The following is a 19,937-nucleotide window of genomic DNA, read 5'->3' as shown; positions in this document are numbered from 1 at the left end:
TGCAGTCTCTCGGCAAACAGCTGGCACTTGTGGACAACTAATTCAGAGCAGCATAATCAAGCAACAGTACCATAAACATATTAACTGGTCTTCATCCTCACACCAGAAAACTTCACATATTTAGAAAAAATTGAGGAAGGTGAAGGCCAATTCAGGCTTTAAGAGCAAAACAGCAATTTGCAACAGAGTTACATATTTTTTGGCCGTAGAGGGATAGATCAAATCAGTCAATATTCTCGTGTTCTTGTTCAGGTTTTTCAGAAAAACAGAAAAGCTGAGGCTCAGACAGCGGAGTCCAAAGGTCTTGAGAGGGTGCTCTCAAACTTGGAACTTGTTTCATTACAGAACAAAACTCCTCATGCTTCACACAGTCTCTCAGTGACAAGTACATTTTAATGGACTTGTTCCCTTCACGAAGTCCCCCTCTAATAGCTCCTCTGTTGAACAGGTTGTCACCTGCAGCACCAATTCGCATTTGATAAACTGCAACTTTGACTCAAACTTAGAAAAATGGGGCTGTAGCAGGGGTTCTGACACACACAGCTTTTAACATCATGCACACGGACACACAAAAGAATAAGAACCCTTTCCCCCCCCCTCTCTTGTAGCTCATTGAGTCAATTTATAGATGTGAGTCACCTCAAGTGGAGGCGTTAAATCTTGACTGCAATGTGACACAACCTCAATTATCATTCCCAGAGTCAAACCTGACAGAACAGACGGAAAAGAAAACGCTGTAGTTTATATGGGAACACGGCCACTGGCATGTGTATATTTTTGAATAATAAGCTTTTCCCTTGGCTTCCTCCTTCAATGGTATATGTCACAGTTTTTAAACCGATTCTAAACTCTTTCGTAAAAAGCAACAGCTGTGGAATGAGGCCACAGGCATGTAAATCAAGCTTTGACACTATTATTTCACAGCTTTGTTACATATTTTTGCATATTCCTCCTCATTTAAAAAAGGTAAGATGCATGTCAGTGAAGATGCTGTGTATCCCTGCCTTCGTTTCCAGTTATTTTCAAAGCCAGTAACTAGAAACCTACGACCACAGGTGACAGACAGCATTGAGGAGCTTAACGCAAGATACCTGGTGCAACAGTCACCACACAAGACGTTTAAAGCAAGAAGGCAGCTCCCAAAAAAAAATGGGAAACTGTGTGTCTGCACCATGGACAACAAGACTTAACCTGACCAACCCGATTTGGAAAAACCTGTGAGATTTATGTCACACTTGATGACCTTCTGTTCTTTGTGCTTAGAAGAAGCAAGACTGGGACCTAGGACTGTTGAGCACGTCATTTAAATACTCTGCTCTGATTGGCAATTATTGTTCACTTCATTTCCATGTCTCCTTTTTCTTATTCCAGTCCTGGGAGCCTGCCAAGGTTATATTATTGACTGTGACAAATGGCTTTCTCTGGCCTGATAATGAGACTGAATTGTTTTGTTACACTTCTTTCAGTCAGCTGGACATTGCGGTCAGGTTATCCCTTTTCAGCTTGGGGGGGTGTTTTGTTTTTCACTCTAAGCCCTATGAGACAAATTGTGATTTGTAAATAAAATTTGATTGATTGATCGATTGACTCTAACCCTGAGGTTGTCAAACTGTGCATGGAGGGAGAGAATTGTGCCAACAGTTACCCTACTCACCAGGTAAAATCTGAACATGTGACAAATATTTTAGATTCTGTGTGACTTGCACTTTCCGAGGATATTATTACCGGAGATGTCCATTGTGAATAAAACATCCATTGTCACAGAAAAATAAATGTTGGTATCCAATGTCTTCTGCACATCCATGTCTACATGACAAGCAGCAACTGCTAATACATGTAAAGGTGCGGGGCCAGTTTCCAAAAAATGTATAGGGCCCCTGACTATGCACCATTTCATTCCCACAATGTACGATGTATTCAATCTTCAGACATCATTTTATTCTGAACTGTTTCAACTGAAGGAATTTCAGGGTTTCAGCTCTTTTTCTTTCCTCTAAGTCAACTAACAACAACCTGTATAGCGGCATCAACATCATCACACACTGCGGTTTTATTTTGATTTGTTTTAAGAGCACAACAATGCTAGATTTGAATACAGATATCAATCTCAATTCGTTTTATAAATGTGTATGTACCTAGAGTCATTGTTTATAATTTATTAGTACATGTGCTGCAGACAGATTGTAATCAACAACATAAATCAGCTGATAAAAATCAGCTAAACAATATTTCAGTGACACTGAATTTCTTTAACTCTTTCGTTGGTTAACTCTAGTTAAAGCCATTGTGTTTTAAGTAGTTGAAGAAAAAAGAAGGGAAAAAAAACGATGTGTTTATATTCTAAAATAAAAACTGATTAACTTACATCCTCTGCTTTACACTTTGGTGGGTGGAAACACTAATATACTCAAACAGTTGTGGGAATGTGTTCCAGATTCCATTGTGTTTTTATGAGTAACCACAGTAGAATTGCCAGTGGAATCCCTGAGTTTAACTGGAACTAGCCTGCTCTTCCTCCGCCCAGCGCCGCCGAGCAAAGTGACCATCTGTTTGGGGAGATTTCCACTGGTCTCCGAACACAGACCGGCGACAATATTTATTAGGCTGAATTAAAGAGAGTAAAGAATGTTCCGGAGCCAAAAAAATAGAGGCTGAACGTTGTGTAGCCAGAAGAGAAGAGAAACGAGAAATAAGGTGGGATGAAAAAGGGATTGTGTTTTAAACCGTGCCAAATTCAGCATGACAGGAAATGAAGTAACATTTTATGGCTTGGTGAGTGATGTGTGAATGAAAGCTTACAACAATGATATTTACAGCAAATTAGGCCTAAATATAAATAGTTGATTGTTGCATTGCTGCCAATTATAGATCAGTTAATGTTCTAGTGTTAGTGGTGCGGTCATACAGAAACACTAGCTGAAGCACATATTTCGACTCTAGACTCAAGATAAGAAAAGGTGACTCATGTGTTATCTTGCTGAAACTGGCAGAACACCAGCTCTGACATGAGGTGGAAATGGACAAGTACTCTCCAAGAGTGTTCCTGTTCCCACAGCTACATGTTGACTTCACGACCGAGTACAGTCAAGACTTACATGTTCCATGAACAAGAAGAATGTCAAAGGGATTCTAATGTAAAAAGTGAAAAGTTACAAACGTGTCCTCCACTCCATTATCGTCATCATTATTATTAAGAAGCTCATTCTACAAAAGTTAACACAACAAGTGCTGACACAATCTTTAACACAAAAGATGGTGGCTGTATAACCATGTCACGTTCCTGCTGTGTGTGTGTGTGTGTATATATATATATATATTTTCTCTGTTGCTGTGTTTGCCTCTGTTCTCTATTAAACATCAACCTGCCTGGGACTGCAGATGAAAATTGGTCTAAGAGACAAAAGTTTAAGCCAGTCCTCTGTGAAACAGGTGATGGCAACAGCTACAGACAGACGTGGAATGAGGAAGGAAGAAAAATGTGATGCATCATTGCTGTTTATCTAAATGTCAGCCATTAAGTGCTCCAGTGGGATGAGCTGATGGTATCGCGTCGAGGTGCTCTCGATTTAACAAAGAGCTTTAAGCCTTGTTTTGGGTCAAAGCTGTCAAACTTTTCAAGTGATTTTAAATCTTGTGGTTTTATACGTCTGAATATATGTGCTGGTTACCGTTGAAAACACAGTTAACTTGAAACCCAAAATGTCAACTTCATGGCAGTTTCAGAGGAAAGGTCAGGGGATCACCAACGCAGAGATATTTAGTGTGAAACAAAATAGTGGCTGACTGACACTGCCACCCCCAGATTTAACACATAACACATGTATTGTGTTACTAAACTTAAAAAAAAAAAAAAAAAGGTTCCACCAGTATCTGTCAGGCTCAATAGGACTTTGCTGGAGCAGACCTATCCTGACTCCCTCCAGCACAATCACAGGAACTTTGCTTCCATTAGCTCTCGCCCACACACTGATCATTTTTCCAGGGCTGATGTCGCTTCTTCTCTCTACAAGGCTGAAACACTCTGAATTCTTACACTCTAACTTTTTTCGTCCACTCACTCCATATTTACTCACCTCCTCTGTGTGCTTTAAACCTGGCATGCCTTTGCTATTTTCTTATAAAGGAAACCTTGCATACAGAAAACATTGTTAACCTCTGTCCACATCGGTTCTATTCACTTCCTATTTCCTCTTGGCCCATCTACAGACCATCATTTTCCATCTCTACTTCAAATTCACTGCTTTCAAAAGGAAACCTTGTTTCTGACCTAAGGTTAACATCCGAGTGCTAAGGATGTTTTTGTTCCACAGAAAGCCAGTAGAAAGAGATTTTGGCCCCCTCTCGTTGGATTGCAGACTTTACAGAGCAAAAACCACCCACCTGGATCTCCTCTTCCACATTAGATTTCTATTTTCTTATTATGTTGATCCCAGATATTCAACATTCTTCGACCTTGCTGTCAAACTGATCCATTTTCAAGCCCCTCCACCGTAAGGACATCGTTGACGAGATGATTTTGACAATGCTAGGAAATGAAAGCACCACCTGCCCAGATGGGATTCAAGATTCAGGTGCTATTCATGGGGGGCTGTGGCTGAGGGGTCGTCCTCCAACCAGAAGGTCGGCGGCTCGAGTCCCAGCCCATGCTGAAGTATCCTTGGGCAAGATGCTGAACCCTGAATGGCCTCTCATAGATGTTGAATGCACTAATTGGAAGTTGCTTTGGATAAACATGTTACACAATAAATAATGCAGAAAAGATGTTCATATTTTTTTTGTTTGGTTTTATATTATAATAAACATTAGGTTATATTTGTATTTATAATTATTTAAAATAAAATGTGTGGTTAAGCTGTACAATATCCAACATCAATTGCATTTCTTTAATATGATCATTATAGTAGTCATTGAAATTGTTTTCCCTTTTACTATATCCATACATATGCATTGACCAATATATCTGTATCCGAATTGTTTTACTCCCAAATATTGGTATCAGCCAACAAACATCTGTTTCGGTCCGGTACTACTTTCAATGTGGCATCATTTGTTGGTGCTAGAATTAATTGGAAAGGCGCAAACATCCACTGAGCAGCTGTTCTGTGGATGGAAACACTTTGTTGATGTGGGTGGTCAAAGGAGACCGGTTGGATTGATTAGAGCTGACAGAAAGGCTATGATAAAAATATCGTTTTTTATTCCAACATTTATCAAAAAAAACTGTGATCTGATCTAATTGTTAAATTGGCTTCTTATTAAATCTGACAGTGTTGTTTGTGTTTTAACCCTTTCACACTTGAAGATGTGAAAGCAACTGCAGTCAATTATGGAAAAACTAAAAAAGGATCCTTGTCACATACAAACATTTGTGTGTGAAACACATTAAGAGATGGATGCCGAAAAAAGAAACTGATCTTCTCAGAAATAGAACTGGATAAAACCACTGGGGAAAGGGCAGCTGTGTGACAGTGAAGAGGGTGTTTCCCCTTTTCCCACAGTCTTTGGCAGAAAACAAGCTGTTGCTGCCTTTAAAAACATGACTCAAATCAACTCCAGAGAGCGAGGCAATTTCTGATTTCATACACCAAGCATGAGAGAAGAGAAAACATATTGAAAGGAGGGAAGGTGACGGCGGGGAGAGACAAAACAAGATTTTTTGCCAAGAGTTTCCCTGGAGGGCCCGATGCCTTTTAGCATGGTTCTGGCAGCTTTTCACCTCTGCTGTTGGTGCACACTATGTGTGGGCTGTCCAAGCATTAGGGAATCTATTATTTACACAGTCTGGATAGTGTCATGAGAAAACTTCAACAAATTCCATTGCTTATGTGGTTAATTACTACAGGAGAATCCCTCAAGGGGCCTTTTAACAACATAGGATCATCACTTAGAAAAGGCTCTGTGGACTTTATGAACTGTGTGCCGTCTCAAGGTGGTTAACGCTGTAAACAGTGAGTTTCAATGTTCTAAATAGATATTGTTTTGGTAGTGCTCCTTATAGGGCTGCAAGATATTAGGTTCATATTCGATAACATTGTTGAATTTTACAATGACAATATGACTTGTGATCAATAGATAAAATGCTTAAGAATATGGTATTAAAGTCTTTCTGCTTTGGGGATGCTGTTAACATAGACCCCATACAGACAGTGGTCTATGTAGACATTGAAAAAATCGTTATGCATTATTTCCATTCCAACGACATGGTTTTATAAAAAAAAAAAGTCACCTGGCTACAGACGCAGAGATCAAGGACAGCTCCACAGGCAAAAGGGAGAAGGCGCACAGCCCGGCCACAGTGCCACCAAGTCCAGGGCAGACACCCAGAGAGCAATGCACAGCTCCACTAAGTCCACTTACAGCGATCATTTGGGGTCTTCTCATTCATTTGGTTTGGACCGTAAAAAAGTTATGCTTTACTGTCCTGCTGCCCTTAATACAAATCCAGTGGGTTTTCCACAAGTGCACACAATGTCCAGCCAAGTGAGGATAGCTGCCAGATGGGGACTGTGCAGCGATGGTGGTCTGCTGCTGGTCATCTAGCACAACCTTTTGTGATGTTTAGACAATGTTGTTATCAAAAGAAACTGGCCATCATGCTCTTAGATATATGCCAACTATTTATTTTCAAATTCTTCCTTGAATCTGTTACATTACCCAGTTTTTAAGCCATGCATCTGAGATGCGTGTATCTAGTTATACACTTTTTATACTGGGAAATGTGAAAGGCAATGATAGAAGTGTTCGTAGTAGGCCAAGTATTAATGCCAGTAAGAGTTGATAAATAATAACCCACGGAAAAATAACTTTATCCTGCAATTCAATGTCCTGCAGCAGGAGGAAACTCCCATCACCTGTACACTTTTCTAGTAGAGCAATATTACATTAATACATTATTCAAACCATGAAGGGTGTTTTGAAGGTGCATGTCAAGAGTTCTGGGACTACATCTCCCACAGGTCAACACATTCCAACTGTACCCTTATCTGCTCAAACAGCAAGTAATGAGCAGAAAGATTCAATTCAGAGATCAGCCCCATGTAGAATAATGACCCGCCCATTGCTATTCACACAAGATGCAGAGATAAGAAACGGACAGGGAATGAATGAAGGGATTGCTCTTTTTCAGAGAGGCAAAGAGCTTCAGAGGGACAGAGATGGACTGACCTTGGAGTCTCAGAGCTACTGGAATGGTTTATTAAGGCAGAAAAGAGCAACACTGTTAGATGTCATCTCTAGATTGGAGAACCCAGTCTCTGTCTGACAGACAAAGAAGCCCTAATTAAAGCAGGCAGCCTGTCCCTCAAGTGGCTGGCCTAGTTGGCTAAATGAGGATTTAGAATAAAGCCCAGGGGGAATACTCCAATTCATCCCCATGTTTCAAAGAAACCAGGAGAGACAGCACCTGAGTGGATGACACCGATGAAAAACAAGCAGGAAGGGTCCTCTAGCTTAACTCAAGTAGGTATGACTGAATGAATACATAAAGTGAAATTTATTTTAACACTTTTCAAATAAAATATATATAGCGCTTTTTTTTTTATTACAAATCTGCACAGCTGTCAGGGGCAATTTCAGGGTTCAGTGCCCTGGAAAATCAATTGAACCACCAGCCTTATGGTTAGTAGATGACCTGCTATCCCTCATGAGCCACAGCTGACCCCTGTTGCTGACTCACATCCTAGCCTCGACACCCTAAGCTAAAAGATCATCATCTCAGTTTGTCCCTGATATCAAGCAGGAAGAATTACATCATCTGCGAAAAGAAGAGATCCAATCCTGAGGCCACCTGACACACTACAAACATCATCTTGAGAATCTGGAAGAGGTGAAAAGGTTTGACCCTGGCAGAGCCCAACACCCACAATACTTGCTGTTAGGAATAGGGAGAATATTGTGATGGGTTGGAGAAGACTAACTTTTAGGATTTGCCATTGATCTACACCAAACCAAACCTATCGTCATGAGCAAAATGTTCCCTGTGGTGTCATCCAAGTTTTTAGCCTAAATGTCTGCTGGAGTGGGTGAAAGTGCCAGCCGAATGATATCGTCAGAAATGTCCCTGAGCAACAGAGTGGGCAAAGGTTCTGACATTAAAGCCATGACATACTCCAAAGCAGTGGGTGGTCGAAATGAGTCACTTGCCAGCCACCTTAAAACATAAAAAGAATAAAAAACGAAGGTGACCACAAAAACATGGCAAGGGGAAAAGGAAGACCCTCCACTAAAAGCATTGAGTGTTATTAAAAGCAGGAAGATGATTGACAAAGGAACAGTGGCATGACAGAGTTTACTTTCGATGATTTTCATATATTTCCAGAATCATCCCAGTTGATTTTATTTATAAACCTCTTCAAAGAATTGTTGCTTGTTACCTTGTCAATATGGAAAATGAATCCATTCACGCATCAGTCATTTTTAAAATCGAAGAATATCATTATCAGCCTTCAAATATTTCAGCGCTTTCAAGCCAATTTACGAAAAAAGGAAAGAAATCAGACGGGCAGAAAAATGACCCCTCCTCTTTCTTTTCTTCTCCAGGTGGATTTATAAAAAAACAAAAGCTTGACTTCAGAGAAACGGAGCATCCAGTGTTATTATCCCACAAGAGGAGAGACAATGAAGCTTATCAGTATTGATGAGGTGCCTCCTGTGGGCTTTGATTAAGTGAGCGATAGGAGACAAATCAGCTTAGCGCCTGCCAATGTATTTCATCAAACAGTCGATACCTGCCATCTGCTGCCTGCCAAGTGAGCAATAAAAATATAAATCTGAAAAACTGTGCCCCACTGACTCTTAAAATTATGGAGGGACATGTCACAAAATGGTTTTGTATTAGATTACTTAATTCCCCAATTGAAAGAATAAGATTACATTTGGTTGGGTTCATTTTTCAGCTTGCCATCTGATGCATGCCAGTCGATGGCATGTGCTTATCGTACATATTTCATGCTGTTGATTTCCCCTGACTTGTTGTCCTCCATTCCTTCATTCTTTCAATTATTCATCTCCTCTTCATCCTAAATACAGTTAGATAGAGTGTGAAGGTGAAATCAGACTAATTACCCTTTAAAAGAAAAGAGAGATGGAATAATAAGTCTGTCTTTTGCCAGTTGATTGATGGGTAAATTATGCAGCCAGATATGAAAATACCTTTTGCGGAGGACTGGGGAGTCCTCCACCCCGCTGACAGTTGCTCTATTACATGGCAGCCTGATTTCTGTTTTTCATGCTCCCTCGTGTCGTTCTAATGAGATATTTTTAGAACACCGTGAGCAGCTGTGCATCAGTTACAAGAACAGGGAGTCTGGGGTGAATGATTACAAATATGCAAACATATACGAACACTGCTGCCATAAGGCTATGGTTGGTTTTCCCTCTGGACATCTCACGCTATGCCATTTCTCTTCATCATTATTGAACATGGATGAGAAACCCCACAAGTTCACAGTAGAAAGTAAGAAAGCTCTAAAGCCTGTGGTCTCCGCTGAATCGGTCACAGAGGGTTTAAACACACTGAGGTTTTATGCTCATGTAAAAATCAATACACACTCACAGAGCCTTGGTGAGGGGAGGAAAAAAAGAAACACGAGTAGATAAACAAATTTCCACCCAGGGAATAGGGAGAAATGGCCTGGGTTTGTAAAGAACATGTGTAAGATTCTTCAGCCCTTGTTTAACTGACTTGGGGGGGGATGGGACGGGACGGGACGCTCGTCTGACTGTGATCAAACAAAATCTGGCCAGCAAGATTTGTTTAAAAATGTCCATTCCTTCAAAAATATAATGTAAAAACCTCCAAGTCATTTAGCATCTTTCAAGAATTATTTTTAATCTCGTTTAACATCAAAAGCTGCTTCAGTCACGTTGCTTTAATTCAGGTCCTGAAACTTCTCAAGCTCAAATTTGGGGTATTCCACTTGAATGATTCTCCACGAGGGGCTTTCTTAATATTTTACATTTCATTCATGCATAAGCAATTAGCTCAGGGCCTTTAACAAAAACAATTGGTGTCAGTGGATCATTTAGGCAGAGACTTACTCTTCAAGTGGTGACGGGCCATTACTACTTGTGCTCGTGTCAACAACAGCTCACTGGTTTCCAAGTCATAGGCCATATGGGTCAGCCAGGACCTAAGGGATGAGCTGTAGTAACAATGATGCAGGACACACTCAAATATTCTGTACACACAGCTGCTTTGTGTAATGTCTTTTTTCCCCTTTATAAGCACACACACACACACACAATATAGCTCCCTTGATCCATCTCTTTCATGCCTAGTCTTAGCAGGGGACTCTGTGAATGGCGTGTTGAGTCCCTGACGTTAGCTGCCAAGCCAACCACTGCACTGCATAACACTCCCACCTCCCACAGAGCTGGACACATTTACAGTGTGTGTGTGTGTGTGTGAGAACAGTGACCAAATCTGAATACAGGCCATTTGTTCGAAGGGTCAAGTCATAACCCCTGTTGACTCGTTGGCACAGGCATTTTAGGAACTTGCATTGTGTGTGTGTGTGTGTGTGTGTGTGTGTGTGTGTGTGTGTGTGTGTCTGGATATGACCCAAGAAGAACTTACACAGCTCATTGAGATTAAATGAAGCCAGATCGAAAAAGGGGCAGTTTAAAATTCCGTAAACAATACTACTGTTCATTGTTTAACTAAATGCATCTGAGTGATTCATACAACACTCACAGCATCCTACACTCGGGCAATTAACACCACAAAGACTGTAATATAGTCAAATGCCCATATTACCCCACGGACTATATTTAGTTCTCCATCTCTTTTGTTTCCATGGGAATGAGGAGTTCAGTGTGAGCGGCTGGGGCCTCGGGTATTTTCCAGAAGCAAAAAATTACAGAATGGCTGGCTCCTGAACCAGAGCTGGCGTTTCCACAGCCTGGTGGGTTTGTCAAGTGATCATTTCCACTCGGCCGAGTCCAAGCATCACTAGGTCTGTGTTTAACCACTGTCCTAGTTTTCCCCTTCATACAGGCCTGCACTGTCACTGAGGACATGCTTTCACTTCAGCACATCTGGGTAATGTTTTAGTTATATGCTCCGGTTTTATTTGGAAGGAGGAGATGCAGGGGGTTTCCAAATTTTTTTTCCAAATTTGTATTACTAATACTTCTTATCTTGATCAAGTTAATTCATAAAAATGTAAAAAGATTATAAATAAATAAAAATGGTAAATAAGACCTCAGAAGAAAATCTGGTGAACTGCTTTATGACACAAGATGAAAGCCAGGGGGGAATTACCAAGCTCACTGCCTTTACACACCAACAGATATAGTTATGTGGACACATCTGTCTAATCCACTGTCTATTCTGAACTATATCTGACCCTTTACAGCACCACATTTAAGATTTAACAAAAGGTAACACATTTTGCAAACAAGGACATTTAAACTGAAAATTAACCAATGACACTTCTTAAACACACAAATATCGACTCATTTAGATGATACAAAATGAAGCATGAGCACCAATGGCTGTTAAATCTTGATTGTTTCAACTGAAATCTGGCGAGCTTTACAGCCTGGAAACATCTAGAGAGGAGGCTGCACCCGGAGGAGTCCCACCAACGCTGCTCTCAATCCAAGCTGTGTCCTATCTACATATCAACGGCCCATTTCCTGATTCCCCTGGGTGGAGGGGTGACCTCGCACCAAGCTTTTCCTTTAATACAACGGTATACAGCAAGGGATGGCCCAGATGCCTTCTCACAGGATACTACGATTCAATGCCAAGGACATAGGTTCAACATCACAATGCTCATGTTCTCAATTGTGCAAATACAGAAAGACTCAGACACCAAGAAATACAACAGATACAGCATGTAATTCCCACTGTTGATGCCCTTGCAAACAAACAGATGTGGAAGTGATTTTGAAATCGTCTACTCTCTGAGAGCACATGATCCATTTTGTTGTTGTACTTGTGAGTCCAGCTGTGGTACTCTGCGATTACGTCAATATTTCTTGGAAGTGAACTGCACCAGAAAGCACTTCCTGTTGGAGTGAAGCCCAGGTTTTACAGCCACATGAAGGCACTCCAATGAGATGGAGATTCCCGTTTAGGATTTCTCATCACGCAGTAGCAGTGGCAGCGACTCGGGGGTTCCCCCTCATTGAAAGTGGCCTTCGAGGTCAGCCCGCCTGCTTTAATGTCCATCATCCATTCTCACAGTGCGCTACTGTATCTGCCTGTCTGTTAGCCAAAAGGGCAGGAAGCGCCCCCAGTACTGTCTTTGCTCTCGGAAATATGCACTTATTGTATCAAAGCAACCAAATGATAAAGATGTCTGTCAGTTAGTGATCACTTTTTAGTCCCGAGAAGAAGCTGCAGAGTGAGTACTCCTCACTTTCACGCTGTCCGCTGGAGTAAAAACAGTCCACCCTGTCAAGTCATCCTGTCCACTTGGTAAAGACGCCCGCGATGGGTACAGGCTGGATGAATCTGATTTGAGTGACAAAAACGTTGGGGGTGCAGCCCTATATTTTTACTCCTCGTATGTTTGTCTGAGTTTTGTTTTTCAGTGATAGTGATGATGGACTCATTTTAACCACATTGTGGCTTCTCGGCATTACCAGCAATGGGTTTGTGTTGTGGCCATCATGGTGAAGGCAGCAGCCACAGCTGAGACAAGTCATGCCAGTTACAAATCTGATGCATCACAACCACCAGCGATTTTTTTATAAACACCTTCTAAAGTGCATCTTTTCAAAAAGTACTGTTTCTATTCATCCATGTGAACATGTAAAACTGATTTTTTTTTTTTTCTGACAGGATCAATGTATTATTCTCAGTGAAAGCAACTAAATGTTGAAAAATGTCCTCGTAATGTTAAAGAGAGTGAAAAAGAGTTCCTGGATCCTCCCTCTGATCTGGATCTGCACCAACATTTTATCGGTTCTTCCTTGGGTCACGCCTCCACAAAATTTCCTGGAAATCAGTTGGCTAGAGAACATAACCTCCTTGGCGGAGGTATATTACTACAGAAAGTACAGTGCTTCAAAGTTGAAGCAGCAGGTTTGTCTTTGAACTGTGTTGGATTTTTACAATAGAATAACGTAAACCTGGACCATCTTCCCCTCGCTCAGCACAAAACCACAGTACAATGTTCATTCTACCAACAGGAATAACAACCAAACCTCTGAAAATAAGCCTCTGCCTCTGATGACTGAAACATTTCCTCTGTGTAAACTCAAAAATCTCAAAAAACTAATTAGATTTTTTTTTTCCTTACTTCAAGAAGTTGGATTTCAACATTTACAAACACCAGAGCAGCGATGCCGTCAAATACTTGCATGCACACCTCGTCTAAGCTTTCCATTTTCCCCTCATTTTCTCCTCCAGGTGAGGGAAGCTCGGCCTCAGTGAAGGCATTGGGCCAAAGCAATCCGAGTATGGAATCAATCATGGACTCCCCTTCTATAAACATCTTCCCGTTTCTCCTTTCTGCCCTCGTCCTTTTCATCGCTCATGTTCTCCCCTCACCTCAGCACCAATGATTACACCAGGGAACCACAAACTTTCTCATTCAGACCCTCGTTTTTTTTCCCCCCACCATATGGCAAGACTGGCTGTGAATGAATAGAGACACTGTGTCGGTGATCCATCAGGAGTAGCAAGATCTCTTTTTAGTTCTCGGTTCATTTCCAGTATTGCCTCTTTTCTCTCTTATTTAAAAACCACATGCACGCGGTCGTTTTGTTTTGTTTGTAATTCATGCAGCTTCTAAAGATGTGAGGAAACCCCCTGCTTCTCTGATGAGAGGCTGCATCTGCTACCGCTGTGCAATCGGCTCCCAACACCATGTGCTTTTTCAAGCCTGTCTCCTTTTGTTCTGTGTATTTGTGTGTTGCCGTCAGCCCGTTAGGTTCATGTGCAGGGATCAATCAGCAGCGCAAAAATCCAATCCGCGGGAGCCTCCGCCCATGCTGCACAGATAATCACGGAGGGAACGAAAAAGGTGAGGAGAGGCAAAAAAAAAGAAAAGAAAAAGGGCGGCACCATGAGGAGAGAACAACAGGAGAGAGTTTCTCCACTCTGCCACCATGTTGCCTTCACTGGCCTGTATTCTACTGTGAAAACCAGTTCTGTGAGTCATGGGCAGCTCATCGGAGTTCGGAGGCTGTGGTCGATATGAGAGGAATGAGTCATGTAGAGGAGCTCCTTCGTGTTGGTGCCACTTTGATGAGTGGAGTCAGAAAAATGGAAAGCGGGGGGAGGAGTCTAGAGTTTAGGAGGAGAAAGCTGGTGAACCATTTCAAGATAAGACACTGCGGCCACATCCTCTTGTCTTGAATCTAAAGTCTTATGACACAGCAGCAACATGAGTGACAACAGCTTCTCATGAGATTGAAGCCGGCTCAGCGTTATGTACTCACCCCTGGCAGAGAGCTTCTTGGTATTGATTATTTTGGCGGCGTATTCCTGCCCCGTAGAAATCTTCATGCACCTCCTCACGACTGAGAAAGCGCCCCTACACAACGGGAAAGAGCAGGGATCAGTCAAAACACATAAAGATCGGTCAGTTTTGTTACAGAAGGACAGAGGGAAAACCATCCCTGTCCAGACAAGTGTAAACAGGAGGTAAATGCTCTGTAGAGGCTCTATACACACACAAACGAAAAAAACAAACAACTGATAAAAAGGGTCCCTTTCTTTAGTGCTAAAGTTTTTACGTTTTTAAGATGATAAAAATCGAAACATATCAAATACAGACCATTTACAGCAGCAGTACAGCGGGTTAACAACACAAATTCATATCATCACCAGAAAAAAAAAATTCTGTGGAGAAATCAGAAATTAAAATGATTGTGCAATATTTTAAACATCTAAATCAGCTCATATGACGCCTAGTCAGCCTACTTTCTTTGACCCCTTCACTTCTGCTCAAACATCTATCACCATTGCCTCTGAACTAGCTTGTAAATCAAATGGATCACATAAAGACAATAGGGCCAGTGGTGATTACATTCTCAGTGGCTTTGCCGCTTGTAAAAAGTGCCACAACGTATAAGCTTTTGATAGCCGCAAGCTAGACAGGTCTTCAATAAGAAACACATTGACTGCTGCAGGAGAACAAGCGCAGCAACATTTCACAGATACTTTTCCAAACCACACGGGTCAGGTCTGCGGGTCCAGATTAGACTTGGAGATATTAGCGGATAGTAGTATGACATCAGACGTAAAAATATCCACTGAGGTGCTCTTACTGGGCCAGATTGCTTTGAAGCTTTCCGAAACACAGAAATGCGCAAAAATGTTGCCACATGGGTAATCATATTCATTTCTGCATGTCGACTTTGTATAGTCTAATTTTGTGAAATTTTAACTATATTTAGGTAGAGTCTTTAAAATAAGTCCAATGGGTTTTCTGCCTCCCTCTGCACTGTATATCATTGTTATTTGTCATTTTTCTATGCTAAATAAACCTAAAATCATGAATTAATTATTCGAAAATATACTCTGCTTCCATGGATTTTATGCACCTCCTAAAACTAATATTAATAACCCCAAATGCGCGTGCGCGCGCACACACACACACACACACACACACACACACACACACACACACACACACACACACACACACACACACACACACACACACACACACACACACACACACACACACACACACACACACACACACACACACACACACACACACACACACACCCCCAACGGCTGCACCTAGAGGAAGATGTCAGTCGAGCACAGTTGGTACGAGCCCACAGAGCGCAGATTAAAAAGGTCACTGAAAACAACTAGAGAAGTAGATCATGTTGCATTAGCAGGCATTAAGTTCACTGGAAACAGATATGCCCACCTATTCATTCATTCTAAAATCGCTTTGACTGGCACTGTGACACCGCTCTCTTCCTCTTGCCTTCTTTGCAAAACAACAGCCACACCTTTAATTTGCGACCAGTTGAGTGCTCAGCCTGCACCCACGTTACAAAGGCTTACAATAGGTGCTCCCTCTAAAAACATGCAGCTGCAATAACATGAACCTAAATTACTGAGCACGTGGAGCCATTGGCAGAACTCTCCCTCGAGCTACACATTCAATGAACGTATCCATGGATTGATTATTAGTTATCAAAACTCCCGTAGCCGCTATTCAGCCATGATCCTCAATTGATTTATTGAAAGTTAGCAGGTGTTAAGTCAGTTTGATAAATGATAAATAACTGGAATGTTTATAACGCAATAAAATTTGTACCAGCAGACAAACCAATGACTGGTGCCAACACAGCAGACAGAGAGGCGCAGTCACTGTCTCATTTCCATCTAGTTTACATAAGGGCACATCTCTAAAAATGTGATACTGGAGAATTTATTCAGAAAATTTAGTTCAAAAGGGGGAGGATTTCATATATTAGATTCGTTGCACATAAAGTTAAATGTTTCAAGCGTTTCTTGTTTCATGGATTGATGAGTCCACTATCTCGAAATATTTGAATATTTCCTTAGAGAGCATTAAAAACAGGACCTACAACACAGAAATACGCAACTTCTGAGAAGAATGTTCATGTATGCACTCAATACTTAAGAAAAGAAAAGGAAATTGGCATCTCCTTAAAGTGTATCAGCAGACTGAAGCCTGAAGTTCTCTTAAATCTCCTGGTAGACGAATAAAAGACCAATGGCCCGAATGAAATCCTCACAGACTGTGGAATCTCCACAATGGAGTTCAAGCAACTTGGATTCTGTGCCTCTCCACTTTTTCTCCACACTCTGGGACCTTGACTTCCAAATGAAATGCTAAATTTACTTTTATCTGAAAAGAGGACTGGTCCTTTTCTTGCTCTCCTCAGCCCAGGTGACACGCCTCTGATGTCGTCTCTGGTTCAGGAGAGGGTTGATAAGAATGCGATGGTTGCAGCCCAGTTCCTGCAGACGTCTGTGCGTGGTGGCTCTTGATGCACTGACTAAAGCCTCAGTCTTTGTGAAGCTCGCCCAAGTTCTTCAATTGGCTTTGCTTGACAATCTTCTGAAGGCTGCGGTTATCCCTGTTGCCTGTTCACCTCTTCTTACCACACTTTTCTACACATATGGCTCTATACGGCACTCTGCGAACAGCCAGCCCTTTCAGTGATAACCTACTGTGGCTCATCCTCCCTGTGGAGGGTGTGGACGATGTCTAACTATCAAGTCCTCCCTATGATTGTGGTTGTACTGAGATAGACTGAGAGATATACGATATTGATACTGTAGGAAGAGGGATTTACTCAATCTAATACTTTGAGATACTTTTTTTTTATACTTGTTGAGCTGTAGGCTGTCATGATCAAAATTGAAATAAAAAAAATTATTGAAACATTTCAGTTTACGTCCGATGAGTCTAAGGATAGAGGTTCGTTAATGCTTCACTTAACTTCATATGCGACCCCCATTTACACAAAATACCCCCAATAAACCCACTTATCGTAATGTTTCCTGTGGTTCTGTAAACTGACCTGCAGTATCTTTGGGGAGGAAAGTATGTATCTAGCTTTTGGAATATTCAGGATTAAGATATGCTGTAACGAATTGTTTTATTTGATCTCTCGTTTTGAATAAGTGAGGACAAATATTGAACTTCACATTTTTTCGGGGGGGAGATTCACCTGTAAATAAAACATAAGGTCGCAGGGCAGACTGCTGAGAGGCTCGTTCACTGTGTCCCCTCCGTCAGGGCTTTTCTTACACTGCAGCTGACAGAGAGACGTGGGGGTCAACATGTTGCCTGACCGGCTCTGACGAAGACATCCAACCCAAATTCCACCCAGATTTCTGCGTGTTTTCACTTGTCCGGCGTGTCGCCAGAGGCACACGACCCGAGGAGCATTCTTTAACACGAATAAGAAATTAAACAGGATTCTTTTTTAATCCGGCATGCATCCTTGCAATGCACATGGCGCCGCTTTGAATGCAATTTGAACTCTTTGATTTGAACTGATCGGGCGTTATTAATCCACGCTTCCTCCAAAATAAAAGCGAATGGGCGGTGAGCGGGGTTGAAGAGATTCAAATGATCCAGAGCGACACGAGAGAAACGCTCAACCCCCAGAAGAAGTTAAATGAAACCACCTGTATTCACTTTTAATTTGACGCTGTAAGTGGAAATAAAAGGAGATCATCTTGAACTGGAGTTGGGCTCTGACTGACTCTCCAGGTGGGAACAGGTAGGAACAGGTGGGCGGAGGTGGCGCGAGGTTTCTGGAGTCAAAAACCAGCGGCCGCTTCACTGTCACTAAAAAACACCGATACGAGTAGAAAAAGGTGGAGAACTCACTTCCCCAGCTCCTCGTACAGCTGATACTCGTCCGTGAACCTGGTGCAGGTGGTTGAAGCCATGTCGGAGGTGAGCGGAGCCTGAACGCCTCAGCTGCTTCAAAGTCCTCTGCCCTTCTTCTTCTTCTTCTTCTTCTCCGGGTCCCCGCGGACACTTGTCGCCTTCCGCGGAGGAAAGTAAGTGAAAGAAAAGAAAGAACTAATGGAGTCTTATTCTTATTCTTATTGGTGTTGTTGTTCTTATTTGTTTTGCGGCTCCTGGAGCAGGAAACACTCGCTGTCGCTCTTCCCGGCTCCTGCGCTCTCACTCCGTTCGCTGCTGGAAGTGTGTCGCTGTTTGTGGCTCAGTCGACACTTCATATACCGGCGTACACATCCGGGAATCACGTTTCAGAATAAAACCCACGCTCACGCCATTTAATCTGCCTCACCCTTCAAGGGGCTAAATAATAATAGTGATACAAATCATCATCATCATCATCACAATAATAGCCATCATCAAAATAAAAACCACAACTTCAAATCCATCACAATAATAAAACGTGAAGTAAAGTCATAGGACAGGTGTGTGTTTTAAGCTTTGATTTTAAAAAAAGGCTGCTGACTCAGATGTTTTGGGGAAATATCCTGAACTATCAAATATTTGTTTCTAATACAAATTAAAGTCCTGCCTTAGAGCTAAGCCAGTTTTATACATAATTTGCTGTTTTGTGTATATTATTTGTTCGTTTTCCACTCAAAACTTGCTGCTTCCTTAAAGATCATTTTTTAGATTTTGATATTAAACAAAAATAAGTCATGTAAAAAACAAAAAAAGGGTGTGTGTGTGTGTGTTGCATTGGCTCCAAAATTAATAATACCTTCATATTCATTGTTGCTTCAACCTGGCGTAACTCGATCTTTCATTTTATTTTGGAGGTGAAAGCATCATCCGCTTTTGGCCTGATGAAGCTGAATTTCTTCCAAACGCTTCCTAGTAGGAAAATCGGCACAAGTGCATCACCTAGAGGCCGCAGGTTGAACTGCTACAGGTCAGCTCTGCTGAGGACAGAGAAGCTGAGAATCATCTTAAAACTTCTCCAGAGACACAAGACTATGACTTTTGTAGTTTTTGCTGACTTGGCTGATATTGTTGAAAGCATTTGTTCCTGCAGGTTTGTGCGGTTTGTTGTGTTTGTAATGCTGTTCTATCTCTTCCTCTGTGAGTCGTATTCATCTGGATCTTGATAGTGTTGTTTTATTCATATCTATTTGCATTTCCCGGTACCCTGAGGTGACTCAACCCCTGACGTCATGAGATGGTTAACACTGGCTCAGCGGCAGCAGTTTAGTTCTGCAGCTTCTCCAGGTGGAGCTGGTTTCATCAACTTTTGTTTGTTTGTTTAGTCCAAACCCCAAACCTTAGGGCTCAATTTGTACTTCAGCTATCAACAGTAAAGAAAACTACCTATTTTACAAACTTGAAACACCCTCTCCAGAGCCAGTGTTAGATTTGTCCATTCTGGGCTTCTGTGGAAACATGGCAGGGCAACATGGTGGACTCAGAAGAAAAGGAACGAGCTCTAGATGAACATATAACAGTACAATTTTTAATTTCAGGTGATTACAAACTAATGAGAAAATAATAATTAAGTATTTAATC

General features: G+C 41.6%; 1 protein-coding gene across 37 annotated transcripts in view; it reads right to left on the bottom strand.

Moving 5' to 3' along the window:
- camk2d1 (calcium/calmodulin-dependent protein kinase (CaM kinase) II delta 1) overlaps nt 1–18,652 on the bottom strand; it is an 82,850-nt gene extending 64,198 nt beyond the window's left edge. For 10 of the 37 annotated variants that reach the window (XM_047338716.1, XM_047338711.1, XM_047338715.1 and 7 more), the window contains exons 1-2: nt 18,297–18,648; nt 14,398–14,492 (exon numbers count right to left, since the gene is read on the bottom strand). In XM_047338716.1, coding sequence (XP_047194672.1) covers nt 14,398–14,492; nt 18,297–18,358 — 157 coding nt within the window. In that variant the 5' untranslated portion in view covers nt 18,359–18,648. Of the gene's footprint in view, nt 1–14,397; nt 14,493–18,296 lie in introns of all 37 variants that reach the window. The other 27 variants (XM_047338731.1, XM_047338734.1, XM_047338736.1 and 24 more) reach the window with 11 other exon arrangements.
- Between the last annotated feature and the right edge of the window lie 1,285 nt (nt 18,653–19,937).

The sequence above is a fragment of the Hippoglossus stenolepis genome, chromosome 23 (genome assembly GCF_022539355.2).
Source record: "Hippoglossus stenolepis isolate QCI-W04-F060 chromosome 23, HSTE1.2, whole genome shotgun sequence".
NCBI classification, from domain to species: domain Eukaryota; kingdom Metazoa; phylum Chordata; class Actinopteri; order Pleuronectiformes; family Pleuronectidae; genus Hippoglossus; species Hippoglossus stenolepis.
This window is presented reverse-complemented; position numbering and strand designations above follow the sequence as displayed.